Raw genomic sequence first — 19457 nt, 5'->3', positions numbered from 1 at the left:
ATGCTAGCCTTAGTTAATCCTTTAACCCTGAAAACAGATTAAACAAAGCCCTGGAAAACTGAATTTCTATATTTTTATCTTAAAAATTACCTTCCTTTAATCAGTATTTAAGAGGTGATTAAGGTATTTAAAGTGATTATTTGCACAGTTTAATGGGCAAAACTCTTATCCCGTAATTTATACTCATTTATTTGTGTTTTTATTGAGGGGAAAGTTTAAGGATTGCTTTCAGACTGTTTGTTTTTTTTACCCTTTAAAAATCCTGTGCCTGCAGAGAGAAATCCATTTAAACCCTCTGAATATACATATTAATTATCCATGAATTATCTCTAAATTTGGGATGAGCCCCTGAGTTTGCAGATTAACTGAAGGGTTGCTTGTGATGTTATTATGTACATTATACAGATTTTCTACCTCTTCAAAGTCCCTAAATCTGTGCAGAAAACCCATGAAAGACTCTTAATATGTTAGTTTCCAAGTACTGAGTAACAATCCTCTAAAATCTCATTAACGAGCAGCTGGAAATATTTCAGAGCCCTGACATTAACCTTAATAACACCTTAAACTTCACATGAAAGTGTAAATTCTGAGGGACATCACGCACTGCTCAAACTGTGTGTTTTTAAGGGATTCAGTTTTTTTCTTTTTTTAATTTAAGGTGAAACTAAGCTCTGATCTCTGGCACCAAACACTACAATGTTTAGATCAACAAGGAGTTGACATTGCAGAGCAGTCTCCTTCAAAGTACATTCATGTGAAGCTATTCTCCGTCAGCGATTTGCATTCAGCTGTAGCTTGGTACGTGCGCTGTGATATTCGTAGAGAGCTCCGTGTCTGCCTTCGCTTCTCGCTCACCGGTTGTCGTCGTACGAAGCTGCTCAGAAGCAGAGATGTTGTTCCCTCTGGCAAACACGGAAGACTTTTTACAACAATCAGGAGATGTTAGAGCTGTGTTTGTGCATGGTAGTGTGTTTTTGTGTGTGTGTTTCCTAAAGCTTGTACTTGTTCCCTGTCAGGCGAGTGACACCATCCCAATAATAGAGGAGCCATGTGACAAGCTTCAGTTACAGCAGCCCTACACTCCCTATGTGGGCTTCTCCCCTCAATGGGTACACGACGTTATACTGCATATACTATATTTATGTTTTACTGCTCTCAGATCATCTCTTCATACAAACCGTCCTCAGTTCAGCCTCTGTCGTATCCCTGCAGCTTTTCAGACCTACAGAGTCAATACCAACCCAGATTCACGTATTGATTTTTATTAGGCTCAGCATGGTGCTGCATGTTTAATCTGCTTGATCATCTGTCTGCTGCTGGTGTCTGCTTTCACTAACACTGACTTCAACCACATAACTAACAGATTTCAGACAGATGTCCCAGTTCATCAGACTAACTTGTGATTTTTGTGGGGTTTTTTTTATATATAGTTTTTAGTTTCTTTTGTCTTGATTTCTTTTGTTTTATTTTCTTTGTAGATAACTATTGTATGTGTAGTAATAAGCATCTGTTTATGTACCAACTTATTTTTCATCATTTAACAGACATTTTCTCTAACTGGTTTTACACCAGTCTCAGACCAAACTGGTCCACCTCACTGTAGACTAGTCTCTGTGTATCAGACTCTCCCTGAGCCTCTCTACAGTCTTGCTGTGCTTCCTCCTTCTTCCTCGTCTCTGGCTAATTTTCCCAGAGTTCCCAGTATGGTGACACTAACACCCCCCTCTGGCTCTGGTTTAGGCCACCGATGATCCCATCAGCCCTGTGGATGGGATGGAGCCTATGCTCCGCCCCTTCAGTCTGGTCATTCCCTTCACTGTGCAGAAAGGAGAGATCACAGGTAAGATCCTTTTAGATTGTTCACATGTTCGTCTCTGGCAGGAGATTAGAGGGATTTCATTTAATTTGATTTGACTTTTCTGCAGCCACACGCAATCTTTTGTTTGCTCAAGTATGAAAACAGAGCGGCAGTGAGTAATACAGCATGCATGTCATTATCTTTATAGTGATGAATAACTATAACTATAACACAACATGTGTGCAAGTGTCAATATGCTCATAGTTGAAAGTAACAGGGCACTGCCGATAGACTACTTATCAAATTTTAAAATTTGAATACAGTCTGTACAGCATATGAGATTCTCTATCCTTAGAACCTCAATTAATATTAAAAACATCTTCTTAATGGGAAAAATGAAAGAAATGTACATTATGCCTTCTTTCACTATAGAGTTTTATGTTTTTTTATTAATCAAGAACCCTGTGCAGAACTTACAACTTTGCTGTGGGAAATCTGAATGGAACTAAATGTGTTAGTTGGCTTTCAACAAGACCTCATCCTGGAACTGTTAATAGGAATATGGAGTTACTTTTATAGGATTAGCTTAATGTTCTGTCGAGGTTAAAGGTTAAATTTTGGTGTTATTCTATATTTTTGTTATTGTTAGAAAACCCCATGTGCAGATCCAAACCAACAATGTGGCCATTTGTCTCTCAGTACCCTAATAGGACATATCAGGCTTTGGATTCACAGCAAGAAGGTTCTGGGTTTGAACCCCAGTGTCGTCTGGGCCTTTCTGTTTGGAGTCTGCATGTTCTCCCCGTACTTGAGTGGGTTTCTTATGGGTGACATGCAGGTTAAGTGGCAACTGTAAAATGCCCGTAGGTGTGAATGTGAGCATGAATGGTTGTTTGTCTCTATATGTCAGCCCCGTGACAGACTGGTGACTTGTCAAGGGTGTACACCTCCTCTCGCCAAACGTCAGCTGGGATTGGCTCCAGCCCCCCGTGACCCTCACAGGGTAAGCGGTATAGCTGATGGATGGATGGGTTGAGGCTTTGGATATGCACACAATACTTGTTAGTAGGACGCATTCATTGTTGGATTTGGTCCACACATGGGATGTAATGACAAGAAGAAAAGTACAGATTATCACCAGATACTTAAAAAAAAACATTAAATCTCTGTTATTGAATGTAAAAATTTACCAACAAAGCAGCACTGGGAGCCATGATAAGTTAGAGTTTTTGTCTGTGATTTGCTATCCAGGTGAAGTGCGAATGCCGTCTGGTCGAACTGCCTGTCCTCACATCACCGACAATAAGGACGGCACCGTCACAGTTAAGTACTCCCCGACTGAACGAGGTCTGCACGAGATGGACATCAAATACGATGGAAACCACATCCCAGGTAAACCCTCCAAAAATATATTTACTCAGTTTTCTTTTCTACTGTTGAAAACATGGGCTGGTTCACAACAACAAACATTAATTCATACTGGAGGTCTCTGTCTTCTGAATTAAAGATCAGAGTATCATCAGCAAACAGGTTGACTTTAGGTGAATCGGATACTGCTCTGACCCTGGCTTTAGACATTTGATGTGAAATGTTTTACTTTCATGAAAACATTAAACCATCACATTCATGCAGAATTTGTTCTTGTATTTTCTCTGTTACAGGAAGTCCTCTTCAGTTCTATGTTGATGCCATTAACAGTGGTCATGTGACAGCATACGGTCCTGGTCTGAGCCATGGCACCGTGAACAGACCTTCCACATTCACTATTGTTACGAAAGACGCTGGAGAAGGTAACAATACCATAACACACTCTGACTGTGAAAGTCTGTAGCTCCGTTTCACTTCAACTCAATCACACTTTATTGGCATGGTTTTTTTTTAATTAAAAAACGTGTTACCAAAGCAGATCTCAATAGGTGTACATGGTCTTTATTTATCTCAACTGCAGAGAGAACAATGAAACTTTATCCATAAATCACTTTTAAATCATACTGTATGTTATAAAATTCTTGACAAGGTAATGAAAGAAAAACAAATGAATATGAACATTATTTTTAAAAAAATCTGTGCAAAAAAGATCAAAATAAGACAAAACAATAAAATAATGAAACAAATAAGAGATTTTAAAATATTACAAAAGTTGTGTAAATATAAACATATGCACACATACAAACACATACATTGTGCAATTTTATAGAAATGCCATCCTTAAAAAATGAGTCTTAAGAGATTTTTTACAAAAATGACACGTTAATAGTTTAACCTCAGTAACAAGTTAATTTCAGAGATTTGGGGCCCCTGGTGGCCAAATTAGACCTGATATACAAGAAGGAACTCTTTAGAGGATCTAGGACCAAATTCATTTCACAGGGTGTGAAGAAATCAATAATATATTCTGGGGCTAGTCAGAGAATGGGAAAGGGAGGAGTTATGGCCTTTTAGCTTCTGGTATCCTTTTAATGTGAAACATCTGCAGGAAGTTTCATTGACAGTAACTTAACATTGATTTTTTTAAAGCAAAGGAGAAGTGTGTGTAAATAATCAGTGAATAAATTCAGTATTGTTGTTAACCAAAGAGTGTGGTGAGTCTAACTGATGGAATTAGTGCTGTGGAAATGAACACTATAGTGAATTTAATCAAGCCATTCTTAAGGACATGCCTTTATTTGTTTGTCTCTATGGAGGTGGTCTCTCTCTGGCTGTCGAAGGTCCTTCTAAAGCAGAGATCAGCTGTAAAGACAACAAAGACGGGACCTGTACTGTATCCTACCTGCCCACGGTACCTGGAGACTACAACATCATCGTCAAGTTTGACGAGAAACACATCCCCGGCAGTCCCTTCACTGCCAAGATCACAGGTAATAAAACTTCCTGTTTTATCTTCATGTGAAGTCCCAAAATTCCCAACCAATCCATCCTTTTACAATTATGTCAGATATGAAAGACTGTCGATCACTTTCCAAAACACTGACAAGCTGAGCTTTTTCGTACTAGTTTTGTTCATTTTGTTGTGTTTGACCTACAGGTGATGAATCAATGAGGATGTCTCAGCTCAACGTTGGCACAGCAACAGATGTTTCCTTGAAGATTACAGAGACGGACCTGAGCAGTCTGACAGCGACCATCAAAGCGCCGTCTGGAAACGAGGAGCCATGTCTGCTGAAGAGGCTTCCCAACAGACACATTGGTCAGTTTTCACTGCTCACAGTTCAGGCTTTAGTTGTTGAAACGCTCGAGACAGTTTCTTTTTGAAACACCCTGGATGTAACGTACATTCTTTAAAGGAGCTTCTGTAAAAACTGACAAAGCTGAAACTTGAAACTGTGTATATATACATAGGTAACAAATAGTTAACTTTGGAATGAGCAATGACTACCTGAAGCTGAAGCGTTTCTCCTGCCTGCAGGTATCTCGTTCACACCAAAGGAAGTGGGTGAACACGTGGTGAGTGTGAAGAAGAACGGGAAACATGTGACCAACAGTCCATTTAAGATCATGGTGGGTCAGTCGGAAATCGGAGACGCCAGTAAGGTGAAGGTTTACGGTCAGGGGCTGGTGGAAGGACACATCTTTGAGGTGGCCGAATTCATCGTCGACACCAGGAACGCAGGTGAGATAAAGCTTAATGTAAACCACTGGCCCAATCCAAGGAAAACTCCTCTGTAAATTGTCATCTAAAATTACAATAATCATTCTTAAGTGTTCTTGTTTGTATTTATTATATTTATGTTTTCTACAGTTTATTGTAATAAACAACTTCAAATGCATTTAAAATCCAAACACAAGAAATGACCAACATATTTAAATGACATCTGATATTTTGTAAGAAAAGCATCTGAGATAATCAAACATCTGTACAAATATCTGTCTTATTATAATAGTTCTTTTTGGATGATTTATTGTAAAATTAATAAATAAATAAACTACTGATCTTTTATTTATTAATAATGGAACATGATTCTTTGACTTTATATAATTAAGAGAAATACTGTAACTGATATTCAAACTAAAGAAGGTATTTGTGTCCCTTTTCACAGTATAAGATTTTGACAAAAAATTCTTAGCAAAATGTTCACTTATTGGAAATTTCCTGGAGCTTTCAACCAGGTCTCAGTGCCTTCGCAAGTGTATGATGATAATTTCTCGGAAGTGGACCTCGTGCTATGCATTTGTTGTCAAACTACTTCTTCCAGAGTCAGTGATGAACCTCAAAGCTGAATTTTAAATTTAGATTTTCTTCATATTTCAGCAGCTCACAGGATTTGAGTGTTCAACCCTCCTTCTTTGCCATCTGTTTTTCTCAGGTTATGGAGGTCTGGGTCTGTCCATCGAGGGTCCCAGTAAAGTGGACATTAACTGTGAGGACGTGGAGGACGGAACCTGTAAAGTCACCTACTGTCCTACTGAGCCTGGAAACTACATCATAAACATCAAGTTTGCGGACCAACACGTACCAGGTGCGAACCAGAATGATTAATGGTGATCATGTTTGGTCTTATCGACTTCACAGGAACACACCAGCGGTTTGATGTGTTTCCCATTTCCCACTTTAAATTGTGTAGAATTTATATTAGTGCCAGTGATTTTTCCCAAGCAGCTTTACCAGTTTTGGGATTTTTTTAAAGGATGATGGTTGAGCTCAACTTTCCAGGCAGACATTTGAAGTCCAAAATGTTTAAATAATGTCCGGTATAAACTCGGTATACTCCAGGTTTTATGTTCTTCCCTCAAACTGAGTGTGGTTGGTGGTTTTAGCATTTATTCTTTATGTTTGCATTAAATATTTGATGTCTATCTTCTCTTTATTTCACCTGGCTGAACAACAGATTTCCCCTTTAAGTTAAAATGAACTGTCAGAACATGTTCTGTCCCAACAGGAAGTCCGTTTACAGTGAAGGTGTTTGGTGAGGGCCGGATGAAGGAAAGCATCACCAGGAAACGTCAGGCCCCCTCCATCGCCACTGTGGGCAGCACCTGTGACCTCAACCTCAAAATACCAGGTGAGCTGTGACATCGCTGTGTCCCCTACCCGTCGGCACCTGTCCCCTCTGCTTCCTCCTCTTCACCTCCCTTTCTTTGTTCCTCGTTTCCTCCTTTCTCCCTGCTTCTCCTCCTGGTTGTAGGGAACTGGTTTCAGATGGTCTCGGCTCAGGAGCGTCTGACTCGGACGTTCACTCGCAGCAGTCACACCTACACTCGGACCGAGAGGACGGAGATCAGTAAAACTCGAGGAGGAGAGACAAAGAGGGAGTTCCGTGTGGAGGAGAGCACGCAGGTCGGAGGAGACCCCTTCAGAGACGTGTTCGGAGACCTTCTGGGACGAGAGAGTCTGAGTGGGTTCAGCGGCATGCCGGCCGGCAGCCGACCGCCTCTGCAGGACGGTGTGTGTGGACGAGTGTGTGTGGAGTTTCTAACGTTTTAAGAAATCAAATTCAGGATATTTCATCAGGTTTTCAGTGTTTCTGCATGTGTGTGAGTGTTAGACTGGAAACATTTGTCAGTTACAGCAGAGTGCAGTGCTGCAGAGATGGAAAAGTCTCACGTCACCAGTACATCTAACCTACTGTTGCATGTGAATAGCATAACTGGATTTGACTGCATTCTGATGAACAGAAACCTGCTTATCATGCTTGCATTACTGTAATGTTCAGCAGGTTTTGTTAAAGTTTTAATTTCACATTTCACTCTGGTTGTGATTCTAATTTTTTTATTTTTTATTTCTCTCCTTCATTTTGACTCTGCACTTTCTGTAAGTAGAGTCAATACCTGATCTGTCCTCATACCAGAGGAGCCCACGAAAAAATGTGTCCCACATTTTGACATAAACAAACAATATGGCATAAACAACATTGGGGTCAGCAATGTTTCTGCTGTACTGGGTACTGTTTTTCAGAAAAAGAGAGATCATCTGGTAAGATTCTGTAATTTGGTTCATTTTCTGCTACAGAGTTTGGATCATGGTTCCAGTATGACCTAAAACCAAGCTGAGTATGGGCCAAATATGGGCCAGAGCTGCCACATATTTGGTTCTCAGATACTGGTTTTGTGTTTACATCTGTTTCCACATCAATTTATGTCCTGTATCCTGTTTCCTCCTGAACCAAACCTCATCCCTAACCTTTAACTGGTTACCATAAGCCAACCTCGACTTAAAACAACCTAGACCCCAGTCATGGCGGACCCCAGTGCAGGAAATAGTCCAAATAAAATGGTCAAAGTATGATTCTTTTTCTCCTCATATATAAATTTGACTTTTGTGCAGTAAGAAGTGGCATTTATTTGTTTATTTTAGTATTATGTTGTTGTTGTTGTTGTTGTTGTTGCATTTAGATTCATGTATATAAATCTATATGTAGACCAGACACCTTGAGAATCGAGAACTAAGTATAGACCACCAAAACTAACTCAGCATTTTTGGGCATTGATCGCACAGTTGACAACATCAATAAAGTGTGTATTAATTAACCACTGTGTGATATATGGGGTCTTTGTGCATCTTCTGTAGACGTCCAGAGACTCTTTAGGCTACAAATCATATGATTCATGTCCCTCTTTCTCTTTGTCTCATTCTTTTCCTCCCCTCCTCCTCCCCTCCCTCCCTCTCAGGTGAGGCAAGTAACCAGGAGATGATGGCTCAGGTGACGAGTCCTGGAGGAAAGACGGAGGATGCAGAGATAATTAAAGGAGAGGACAGCACCTACAGCGTCCGCTTCATCCCTCAGGAGATGGGACCTCACACTGTAAACGTTAAATACCGGGGCCAACATGTCCCAGGGAGCCCCTTCCAGTTCACTGTGGGGCCCCTGGGGGAGGGAGGGGCCCACAAGGTCCGAGCAGGAGGAACCGGACTGGACCGAGGAGTGGCAGGGGTCCCAGGTGGGCTGGACACTACTCATTCCACTTCTTTTTCTTTCTCTTCCTTCCTTATTTCTGTTTCTTTTCCTTGGTTTTCATATCTTCTTCTTTCTCTCTTCCCTTCCGTCTTCCCGCTTCTGCTTTTTCATTCTCTTCTTTCCATTCTTCATAACTTGGATGAAATTCCTCTATTGTTGTTGTAGTTTACATGCAGACTGTGGGTGAGAATGGTTCCATCAAGATTTTGTTCCCTTTATATTTGACAAAACAGCTATTTGTGAATACATATAAAATATAACAGTTAAATCTGTGATGTGTTTGCTGTGTTTCAGCTGAGTTCAGTATCTGGACCAGAGAGGCTGGAGCTGGAGGTCTTTCCATCGCTGTGGAAGGACCCAGCAAGGCCGAAATCACCTTTGAAGACAGGAAGGACGGATCCTGTGGAGTCGCCTACGTGGTTCAGGAGCCTGGTGAGACTCTAACACAGACTCTAGATCAGATTTCTGGCTAAGAGATACTGTATTAAGTGACCACAAATTTGTATTCCTGTGTCCTCTGATTCCTGCCCGGGCTTTATGTAAAAAAAAAAAAGTCAAAAGTTTGACCTGTAGAACAGAAAAGTGTCCCACTCACAGTGAGTACTAAATGTGGTGTACTACAAGTCTCAATTATGGGTCCAATACTTTTCATTTTAATGTTATTGCTAAGGGTGCCCCTACAAACACAACCCTATCTTTTATTGCTATGCAGATGACGCTCAGCTCTATACAGCAGTTGGTCCTGAGGATCTGAACCTCCTTTACTGCTGTGAAAACTGAAACATCTATAGGCCACCCAGGAATCCCTTAAATGGAATGAAGACAAAATTAGTTGTTGGTTATATAAAGGAATCTGCATTTTTTTATTTTAAAAAAACATGGTTCTTATTTTTGGTCATCTTTTGTTTTGAGATTTGTGGATGCATCAGTTTTGGCAAGGTTTCAACCCAGAGCACAACTCAACCAAACAAATAATCAAAGAGGCAAACAACTCTACAGTCAAATATTGTACGCAGGATTTGAACATTTACAAACCACTTCAAATATACTGAATAAATGTTATCACAACGAATAGCAGTGATGGCCAAATCAACAAAAAGTAAGAATATACAAAATCGGTGATATAAAAATGCAGTGAAATCAGTTGTTAGAAATCAGTTGTTAGAACAGAAGACGTAAAAAAGTCAATCGAAAATAATAAAAATAAACCTTATTTGCATTGTTCTTAATGATACTAAGTACAACATTTACTCGGCCAATAATAAAAGAGGGAACTGCAGTAATTGCAAGTAAAGGCAAGAAATTAAATTAAAAGTAGATGAAAACACATAAAATTCAATGTAGTCTGAGGGAGCCAACATATCAGCAGTATATTTTGGAGCAGGGCCATTTATGTCTTAATAAAACTGTAAATCTTAAAGTGTTGAAAATGACCTAATTTTATGGATTTACTTGAGACGAAAAATCAAGACTGGACAATATTCTTCACTTCTTAAAGCTTAGATTTCCATCAACATCATTTGCTTATAATTTTTTTGCCGCACAGCCTAGATTGTAGTTGAAATTACTGGTCCAAATGGTATGACGTCACATTCTTCATCATTAGATTTTAGGAAAGCTTGGACATCTAGGACTTGACGTCATTCAGACAGTCAAGAAGAGTATCTGGATTGAAGTCTAATGTATATTGAAATCCATAGTGGGCCGTGAATGGACCAACTTAGTTATACTGAGCTACAGAAGAACTTGAGACTTCTGTTAGAGAAGTGTGACAGTGACATTATAATAATTAAAAAAATGTGTTATATTCTCAGTCAGCCCTTTGCCCTTATGTCCTCTCTCCAGGTGATTATGAGGTTTCTATTAAATTCAATGATGAACACATCCCAGACTCTCCATTCATCGTCCCAATCGCCACTCTGTCTGATGACGCTCGCCGCCTCACCATCACCAGCCTCCAGGTGAGAAGACATCATTAGATCAGATGAACCAGTTTCGACAGAACTAGCTGAGGTCACAGATATGAAGAGTATCTATAAACCCTCCATATTAAACCCTCCGATGTGTCATCTGCTATATTAAAAGATGACATTTTGATTTTCCATGAATAGATTTATTATTAGTGTCTGACTGACATGAGTATTTCTGTGGTCGTGTGTGTAAATGTATCTGCTCTGCCTTCCTTTTATAACTGTAGCTCTGTATATTTAACCCCTAACCTTTGTGTTTAACAGTGAAAGTTAAAGCTTAAAGTCTTCTCATGTACCATATTTACACAAAGGCAAGGAAAACTTTATTTAGGGAAAGGTCAACGTGCTTTACATAAAAATTTCAAAGATATCTTCTGAAAATATTTATTGCTGCTGCAAAAAAATGCAATTGGTTCTAAATGTGTACAGGCTGATACAGTATTAGCAGATGAATGGCTTCAAATCATTAGAGATTAAAGAGAAGGAAGGACTGACTTCACTACCAAGACTGAAAAATGACATGAAAAAAGGACAAGATGGATAATATTTGTTTGAATAATGACAATGACAGCTGGCCATCATAGGTCCAGCAAAATGTTGAGCAAAAACAAGAGAAACTATAAACTTAATTAAAAAAAAAACATACAAAAAAGAAGCAAAAACACAAAAACCCCAGCAACAACAAAAATCACACAAACCAAAACAAAAACACAAAATCAAATCTATTACACCACGTCTGAAATGGCTTGTATGGTTGGAAAATGTCAGGCACTCAAAGAAAATGTTTATATTAACCTGTGTGCTCATTTACAGCTTACAGTAAAGTTAATAGATAAATACCCCTTTCTTTCCTCTTTCTTCCTTTGTGGTTTAGGAGATGGGTCTGAAAGTGGGGCAGGAGGCCTCCTTTGCTGTCCAGCTGAACGGAGCTAGAGGGCTAATCGATGCCAAGATCCACACACCATCAGGAGCTATAGAGGAGTGCTACATCACAGAGATGGACAGTGGTGAGATCCAATCACTGAGTGTTACACCTGTCCAGTGGAAGGATTGTATTTAAAAAAATACAGCAGTGATTAAAAAAAAGGCTCAAGAGGCTCAACTCTGGGTCCATTACTTTTCTGTGTCCCAGTAAAAGCAATATCAAATATGGAGTACCACAAGGCTCGAGTCTGGCCCCACTATCTTTTAAATTTTTATGTTATCTTTACATGTTATCATCCCTAAGCACATTAATAATGTTTACTGCTATGAAAATGACACCCAGCTCCATGTAGCTGTCGATCCTGATGATCTGACCCCTCTTTATTTACAGTGAAAACTGAAACACTGACATCTATTGGTTACCCAGAATTTCCTTCAACTGAATCAGGACAAAACTGAGATCCTAAGCATTGGACTGATTAACTGTGTCTACAGTGTACTTATACAGCAAAAACAATTTCAACACACTACACTGTAGGCAAAAACTTTGAGCCTTGACATTACTACAGCAAACCCAGTATGAGCCTTATTCATTGTCCTTCTGTTTCTACAGATCAGCATGCTATTAGGTTCATCCCGAGGGAAAATGGCATTCACTCCATCGATGTTCGTTTCAACGGCAGCCACGTCCCGGGCAGCCCCTTCAAGATCCGAGTGGGAGAACCAGGACAGGTGGGAGATCCTGGCATGGTGTCTGCCTTCGGACCGGGACTGGAAGGAGGAACCACAGGTACGCACGAACAATTAACACATTAATTTTAAAGCCTTGAGTAATCAAATTAAGAATATTTTAATGGGTTTTGGTCTCCTTCCTCAGGTGTGGCATCAGAGTTTATTGTGAACACCTGTAATGCCGGCTCAGGAGCTCTGTCTGTGACCATCGATGGACCATCCAAAGTGAAAATGGACTGTCAGGAATGTCCTGAGGGCTACAAGGTCTCCTACACACCCATGGCTCCTGGAAACTACCTGATCTCCATCAAGTACGGAGGACCCCAGCACATTGTAGGAAGCCCCTTCAAGGCCAAAGTCTCAGGTGGGTCAATTGACCATGAACACCACACTGACATACTCGAGTTTGGATCTGAGTTTTGAGCAAGCTTAAAACTGAGGCCTGTACTCTTGTATTTAAGTCAGAACTCAAATGAACCCAAATAGTTCAGACGCATTTGAAACCTGGACCGGGCCTGAGCCTGAGGCTATTTTTTTTTTTTCATTTAATACATCGCTGACCGCATGAAGACCAAAAAAGAGGACTGTATAAATGAATAACATTTATTAATAACTAAACCTAAACTGATGATTGAGTCTTTATGCAGCAAAACTGTAACAGTACTCTGCCTTGAACTGGACCAGAATCAATATTAGCTTTGGAAGTTATTGATAAATGGGTAAAAACAAGTTCTAAACAAATTGTTAATGAACTGTGGCCGACTCCCAGATCCAACAAACCATCTCCAAAATGCAAGAAATTTGAATAAAATGTTAATAATTCTAATAAAACCACTCCTCCCAAAAGACTATAAAGAACATGAAAAGAATTTCAAACCCCCCCTCAGTTGTTAAGCCACCTAGAAGATTCCTAAAATCTCCTTAAGTCTCAAAGATGACAAGATCCTCCTGAAAGACCTCAAGAGCCTCCTCTACAGCCACTCAAACCACCTGTTAGAACCCCTATAACCTTCTAAATGACTACAAGAACCACATAAAGGAACTGTGGAACCGCCTTTTGATTCTCCAAATAATGTGCAGTCGAATAACAGATGTGAGTAAACTTGGACATGCAGTGTGTTGTACTGTTTTGAGCTCATGTCTCACGAAATCTCTCTGCAGGACCTCGTCTGTCAGGGGGCCACAGTCTGCACGAGACGTCGTCTGTTCTCGTGGAAACTGTCACCAAGTCGTCACTGATGGGCGGGGCCTTCGCCTCCCTACCCAAATTCTCCTCAGATGCCAGTAAAGTTACCTCCAGGGGTGCTGGCCTATCAAAGGCTTTCGTCGGTCAGAAGAACACGTTCACGGTCGACTGCAGCAAAGCAGGTGAGGACATGACATGAACAAACAAAGACATGAACAAGTTTTTCCTTCAGATCAAAACTGAGAAAGTTTCACTACGGCCTGGTGTCTCGGTTCTTGGCTCTGCAGGCACCAACATGTTGATGGTGGGCGTCCACGGGCCGAAGACGCCCTGTGAGGAGGTGTACGTCAAACACATGGGCAACAGGATGTACAATGTCACGTACACCGTCAAAGAACAGGGCAGCTACATCCTCATCGTCAAATGGGGGGACGAGAATGTCCCCGGCAGTCCGTTCCACGTCACCGTCCCCTAAACCTGAACTCTATCTTCATGTCCGTCTCTCCTCTACAGCTTTTCACCCTCCATGATGCACTGAGGACTTCTCACTTGTGTTCCAGGGGACTGTTTTCACACTTTGTGCCAAAGGGCTCATTTATATGGTCCTATTTCCTGTGTCTCTCTGCGTCAGCACAACTGTTTTACATTCACTGCTAATTAGGTACATTAGAGCGCAGCTTTAGTTAGAGTTTGTGATTGTTCTTCTGTTTTTCGTTTTGTCAGTGTTGTGTTGAAATGGCGGTGCCGAAGGGCAGCAGCTTCTTCAGCCGTGTCTGAATGGATGAGAACCAGCATCTAATTTTTTTGAATGAATATGAATGTAAACTACGAGGCCTGATACTCAACTACACTCATGTTCTGTTACACCAGCGTTTATCAAGGCAGTAGTTTGGATCGAAATAATCAAAGTTCAGTTGAATCGGGCGATCAGTGGATTCACTCACAGAGGTGAAGTAAAAGTCGGAGATACACAAGATATTATCTTATATTATATATAATATATAATAGTTACTTGTCAGGACAGGGTAGGATGTTGTTGGCAGAAGTTAATCAACAGTGTTGGCTACAAACTGGTGTTGAGTTGCTCCTGAACTCAACAGATAAAGTCCCCACCGGCCTCGGACTAATTGTACGGATTCAGATTCAACTAAGCGAAAGACAATCTTCCTTTGGTGAAGAATTTAACCATTTGGATAAAACCACTTAGCAGATCTTTGTATTCTCAAGATTTGAACAGGATATTTTTGGATTTTGCAGAAACCGTGGATCTTTAGTTCTTACTACCCTGAGTAGGACTGTACAACCAGGAATAGAAGCAACTCAATCTGTGTGATGATGTTTTCCCACAAAGCTGCAGTTACGTCGGAGGATCAGGACAAACTGTGCTGTGACTTAAAGAAACTCTTTGCTTATGATTTTATTTATTCTCAGACATTTATTTCCTCTTTTTATTTTCTTTGACAGAAAATGGTCTTATTATTGAGAAGTGAAGGTGAAGATGAGGTTCTTCGTTCAGAGAAAGACAGATGTTATGATTTAGATTTTTTTTACCACAGGAAGGAAGCGCAGCGAGGCAATCGGTTTATTTTGTGAATGATGAAAAACACAGGTGATGTTGCAATGACACAATATTACAGAGTGACATTTTATAGTGATTTTGTATGTATCGAAAATGGATGAATGAAATAAATTTTAACTGTTTGATATGTTAACTTCCAATCTTGCAGGACTGTGCAGGCATGATTAAAGTTTATTCGCTAACTTGCCACAGAGATCGGCCACTGCTGCTCGTCTGGTGTCCATCAAGAGATTCAAGAGAAACTGAACAGCTGCAGCTGAGTTCATTACAACCACAATATGATCACACGATGTTTCTGGCAAAATGAAAAGGTGCAGAATCCAGTACATAAAGGAGAGTCCACCTGGTGTAAACTTTCTGAAAAGCACTGCCTCTCTCTAAACCTCTGTTAGTTCATTACCTCAAGCACATGAGCGTCCAGGCTTTCCGCCCCTCTCTCCGCCTTTTGTGGGAGCTTGTCCTGGTCCCATTCGAGGCTCTAAGGACGGAGGGGTCGTATACTGTGGTACTTGTGGTTTTGGGTTATAGAAATAAAATTTGACTCGACTTGAATTTGACCGTAACCTACACAGACTGATTCTAAACCAAAAAGACTCTTGTCATTGTTAAATACCTTGTTTGCACAAGCAGCCAAATAAGGCTGCAATCTGCATACGAATATTTCTGACACACGTCACATAAGGAAGTTTGTGGTATCCGCTCTCCTGTAGTTACAGTTATGTGTTTATGAAAATTTGCATATAATACAAATTTACAGTATAAGCTCTCCTTTAGTTGTGGGTAGATACAAACGTAAATTTGTGTTAAACGCATATACATACATTTGCAATGAATGCAGTAATTAAATTAGCAATATACTCATGAACACAGATTCGATATCTGCTCCCCTTCAGATGCAGTTACGTGTTTTATATTTCTCTCCGGTACTACACGTAAATGTGTGATACACTCTCCCTGAGCTGCTGTTACATGACTTCATGATAGAAGGTCTTTAAAAGTGGTCACATACGCTGTGTAAATTTAGGGTGCAGGGTGTTTTAGATGCACTTGTACACGGAAATGTGTGATTTCTGCAGTAAACACATCCACGTGTAATTCCTGTCTCCTGCCAACAGTAGACGACAGGGTCTGACGTCCCCCCTGAGGAACCCATCTCTCCAACTTATTTTGATTCACGTACGTTACAACTTTGTATATTCTCGTATATAATGTTTTAAACAGGTCTTAATATTTATTTGTTATCCTGGTAGAAACCTGGGCTCCATTAAAGATTCTTAATGTGACTGTAAAAACATTTTCCCCTTGTGGCAAAACCCAAAATTGACCAGGTGATGGAGGCCGTCAGACAAAATGAGCAGGATGCGTTCGTATTCTAGACCCTGGTCCGCTAGTCTTCCCTCCCTGGATCTCACAGGTTAAAGTTTGGTGCTTGGTCTGTTGTGGGGATTTTGTTTGCTCGGCAGCAGCGTTCCTGTCTGGATTCGTCTGTTTTCCTCACAAGTGTTTGCGAGTCTCAGTCTGAGCTGTTTTTTCCTCACAGGGTCTTTTAAAGTTTCATCCAAACAACAACCAGCAGGAGGGAAAGAGACTCTGCTGCAGCTAAAACTGCTGCTCAACGAAGTTTCCTGTGGAAAAACATGAACTCGGGTCAAAGTAAAAGTATGACTCATATAAAACCAGCCGGAGGTAAAGGTCACAACATTTTTCAATCAAATCTATAGTAACAGAAAAAAGGAGAAAGAAATAAGAGGAAATATATTTTATATTATCAAATCAAATTATAGGCAATATATTGTAACATAAAGACACAATCTGACACAGTAAGTAGAGAAACCGGTGATGTAAAAATAACTGACTTGACTGGGATTTAAAACATGCAAATCTTTGAAAAATGCAGCTTCACTACAGTCAAACTTCTGCTGGGATTGAAATAGTAAAACTAAGAATGAGCTGCTGTGACGTGATAGTTAGAAGGCATGTGAATCTTCTTCTTGTGGAAGCAGGGGGTTGTGTGAAGAGCACATCTTGATTTCTTATAAAAACCAGGTCACTGCTGTGTTTTCACACCTGCCAGTAAATGAAAGTTTAAAAAAAATGTAAAATTCAATAGAAAATCTCAAATAGGAAACTTATAGTAACAACAAGGAAGTTAACTGGACCACGGCAAGACAGATCAACAGTAATCTAAGAACGAAAGAGACAATCGAAAACACACAAAATGTTTGTATTCAGCCTTTCATCATGTTATACAGACACTATATGATGTGGAGGAAGCGTCTGCAGTGAGATGCTGCTGGAAACCTGCAGATGGCAGCAGACATTCATCCAACCGAAGCTGAGCGGCTGAACGTTCAGTGAGCTTTTCTGGGGTAGAAAATGAAAATGTGTGCGTTTACAGGCCTTGAATTATTCAGGCAAAGCTTCAGACGTGATCCAGATGATCTAAGCACAGATTCTCAAAACAGAAGGGAAAAAAGCAGCTAGAATGAAAAGAGACGAGGTTTAATCAGCAGGATGAACGTCTCTGTGGAAAATGTAAAAATGGGAAACTGAAGAGGAAAAAAAAAACCCATCTGAAAGCTGAAAATAGACGAACAGAGAGAAGCTGAAATGCGACAGCGTTGGATCTAAAATAAACAGACGGGCTGTCGGACGTGTTTCTCGCTGAGAGCTCAGGCCACCAGAGCCGATTCACTGATTATCACATCTTCAAACCCGTTTCGCTCTGTTTTTCCTTCCTCTTCCATCTCCTCTCCTCTCTATCCTCTTCCTTCCCGTCCTTTCTGTGCCCCGAGCGTTTGTCTTCCCTCCTCTTGTTTGCAGACCGAGAGGCAGGACAGATTTGGCTGAAAGCTTCTTCATGCTCTTAAAGCAGGTGAGTCAGAGGAGGTGAAACAGGTAAACAGACACCCAACAGAAAGCGGCTCTGTCTGGCTTTCACTCCTGCAGCTGCTTGGTCAGGTGACCAGGTGAGGTAAGGAACTTACCTTTCCTTGCTCTGTAAACGGACAAAAAGTTTCAGATTCCAAGCTGAAGAAAATCTCATTAGACCTTCTGTTCAGCTTTTACTCAGCCACCAATAATGACGTTGAGACTCTCAGGCCTCTGGAGCCTCATCTGAGGCACCGACATCAGATGAGGCTCCTGAAGTTTACGGCCCCTCTGGTTAATAAAAACAGGCGTCAGCCAGCAAATGTATCAGATTAAATCAGAAGCTTTACGAACCGGAAATGCAGAGTTTCTGTAAAGTGTCGTGTTGATCGTCCCACATCTGAACCAGGGCTGGATTCCTGGCACAGCTACGGACCAGAGGTGGCGTCACCTGTGTCCGTTTTTGTGTGAGTTGCGAGGTCTTGCTTTTTTTCCTATAAATGTTTATTCTGATTGTCGTCAGTCTACGAAAGCTGTGACAGTTCTAGTCCACGATACGAACACTAGTTATCAGGTGGGACGTGAGGATTCTGAGCTTTCAGCCCTGAGAGTCCACGCGTATCTGATGGATCAATAATGAAAACTAGTGTCCTGGTTTTCGTTCTGTTCTTGAGATCAGCTGGTTTATTCACAGCAGTGAACTGATGCTGCAGCTCCTCTCAATGTTTGAACCATAAACAGGTCTACGTGGCATGCAGAGGAACAGGACTAAAAACCAGGTCGGCCCGGCTGCTTTGTGTGCTGGTCTCACTTTCTGAAGCGAGACTTTGGCTGTTCCTGTTCTCTGAAGCTCTGAATCAGCCGTCAGTGGATCCGAGCAGAGCACAGAGCAAAGATAGATCCTGAACCAGTCTACGGACTCACAATCACCACCCACGGGGTCGAACAGTGGGCTGGAGCAGAAACCGGCTCCGTCTGGTTTTAACTCCTGCAGCTGGTTGGTCAGGTGACCAGGTGAGAAACTCGGCACTAGACTCTGCCTGAAATCAGTTTCTCCTCGTGTGGCGAGAGGACGAGAGCAGAGGAAAGAGAAACCTGCAGTGAGAAATGTTCGGACCAGACTGCGGCTGAATAAATGTTGATTCTGGAGGTTCAGGCAGGACCAGCGGCGAAATGTGCGTCAGATCCACTTCTCTCCAGTAGTTCGAGCGGCCGCCCCCGCTGCCATGGCGGTCTGCAGCTTTACCTCACATCCACCCGACCTCCGGCCTTTATTACTGTACTTTCTGCCTTTGAACGTCACGTTGAATTGTAAAATGTCAAATTCAAGACACGGAAAAGCCTGTTGCTTCAGGTGTGGTGATGATGATGATGTGTGCTCATGTTGTTTCAGGAAGCCCCTCCTGCTCCTTTTCCTCCAGCAGCAGCATTAGTGAGGGTATTATTAGTCTGAGTGGATGGCTGTAATTAATGCCTCTGAGGGGGGAGGATGGCGGGGCAGCGG

General features: G+C 41.1%; 1 protein-coding gene across 1 annotated transcript in view; it reads left to right on the top strand.

Annotated features, from left to right (window-relative positions):
• The window catches only part of LOC120803742 (filamin-C-like), a 37694-nt gene extending 22425 nt beyond the window's left edge, over positions 1–15269 (top strand). Inside the window, exons 26-43 of the mRNA XM_040152582.1 lie at positions 1017–1109; positions 1741–1840; positions 3050–3190; positions 3460–3588; positions 4483–4656; positions 4824–4985; positions 5205–5408; positions 6103–6255; positions 6676–6798; positions 6922–7179; positions 8405–8674; positions 8986–9123; positions 10537–10652; positions 11536–11668; positions 12199–12375; positions 12463–12681; positions 13479–13685; positions 13791–15269. Coding sequence (XP_040008516.1) covers positions 1017–1109; positions 1741–1840; positions 3050–3190; positions 3460–3588; positions 4483–4656; positions 4824–4985; positions 5205–5408; positions 6103–6255; positions 6676–6798; positions 6922–7179; positions 8405–8674; positions 8986–9123; positions 10537–10652; positions 11536–11668; positions 12199–12375; positions 12463–12681; positions 13479–13685; positions 13791–13978 — 2985 coding nt within the window. The 3' untranslated portion in view covers positions 13979–15269. The remainder of the gene's footprint in view (positions 1–1016; positions 1110–1740; positions 1841–3049; positions 3191–3459; positions 3589–4482; positions 4657–4823; positions 4986–5204; positions 5409–6102; positions 6256–6675; positions 6799–6921; positions 7180–8404; positions 8675–8985; positions 9124–10536; positions 10653–11535; positions 11669–12198; positions 12376–12462; positions 12682–13478; positions 13686–13790) is intronic.
• Positions 15270–19457: the final 4188 nt, after the last annotated feature.

Source organism: Xiphias gladius, chromosome 2 (genome assembly GCF_016859285.1).
Source record: "Xiphias gladius isolate SHS-SW01 ecotype Sanya breed wild chromosome 2, ASM1685928v1, whole genome shotgun sequence".
In the NCBI taxonomy this organism is placed as follows: Eukaryota; Metazoa; Chordata; class Actinopteri; order Istiophoriformes; family Xiphiidae; genus Xiphias; species Xiphias gladius.
Note: the sequence above shows the minus strand (reverse complement) of the source record. Positions and strands in the feature narration are given on the sequence as shown.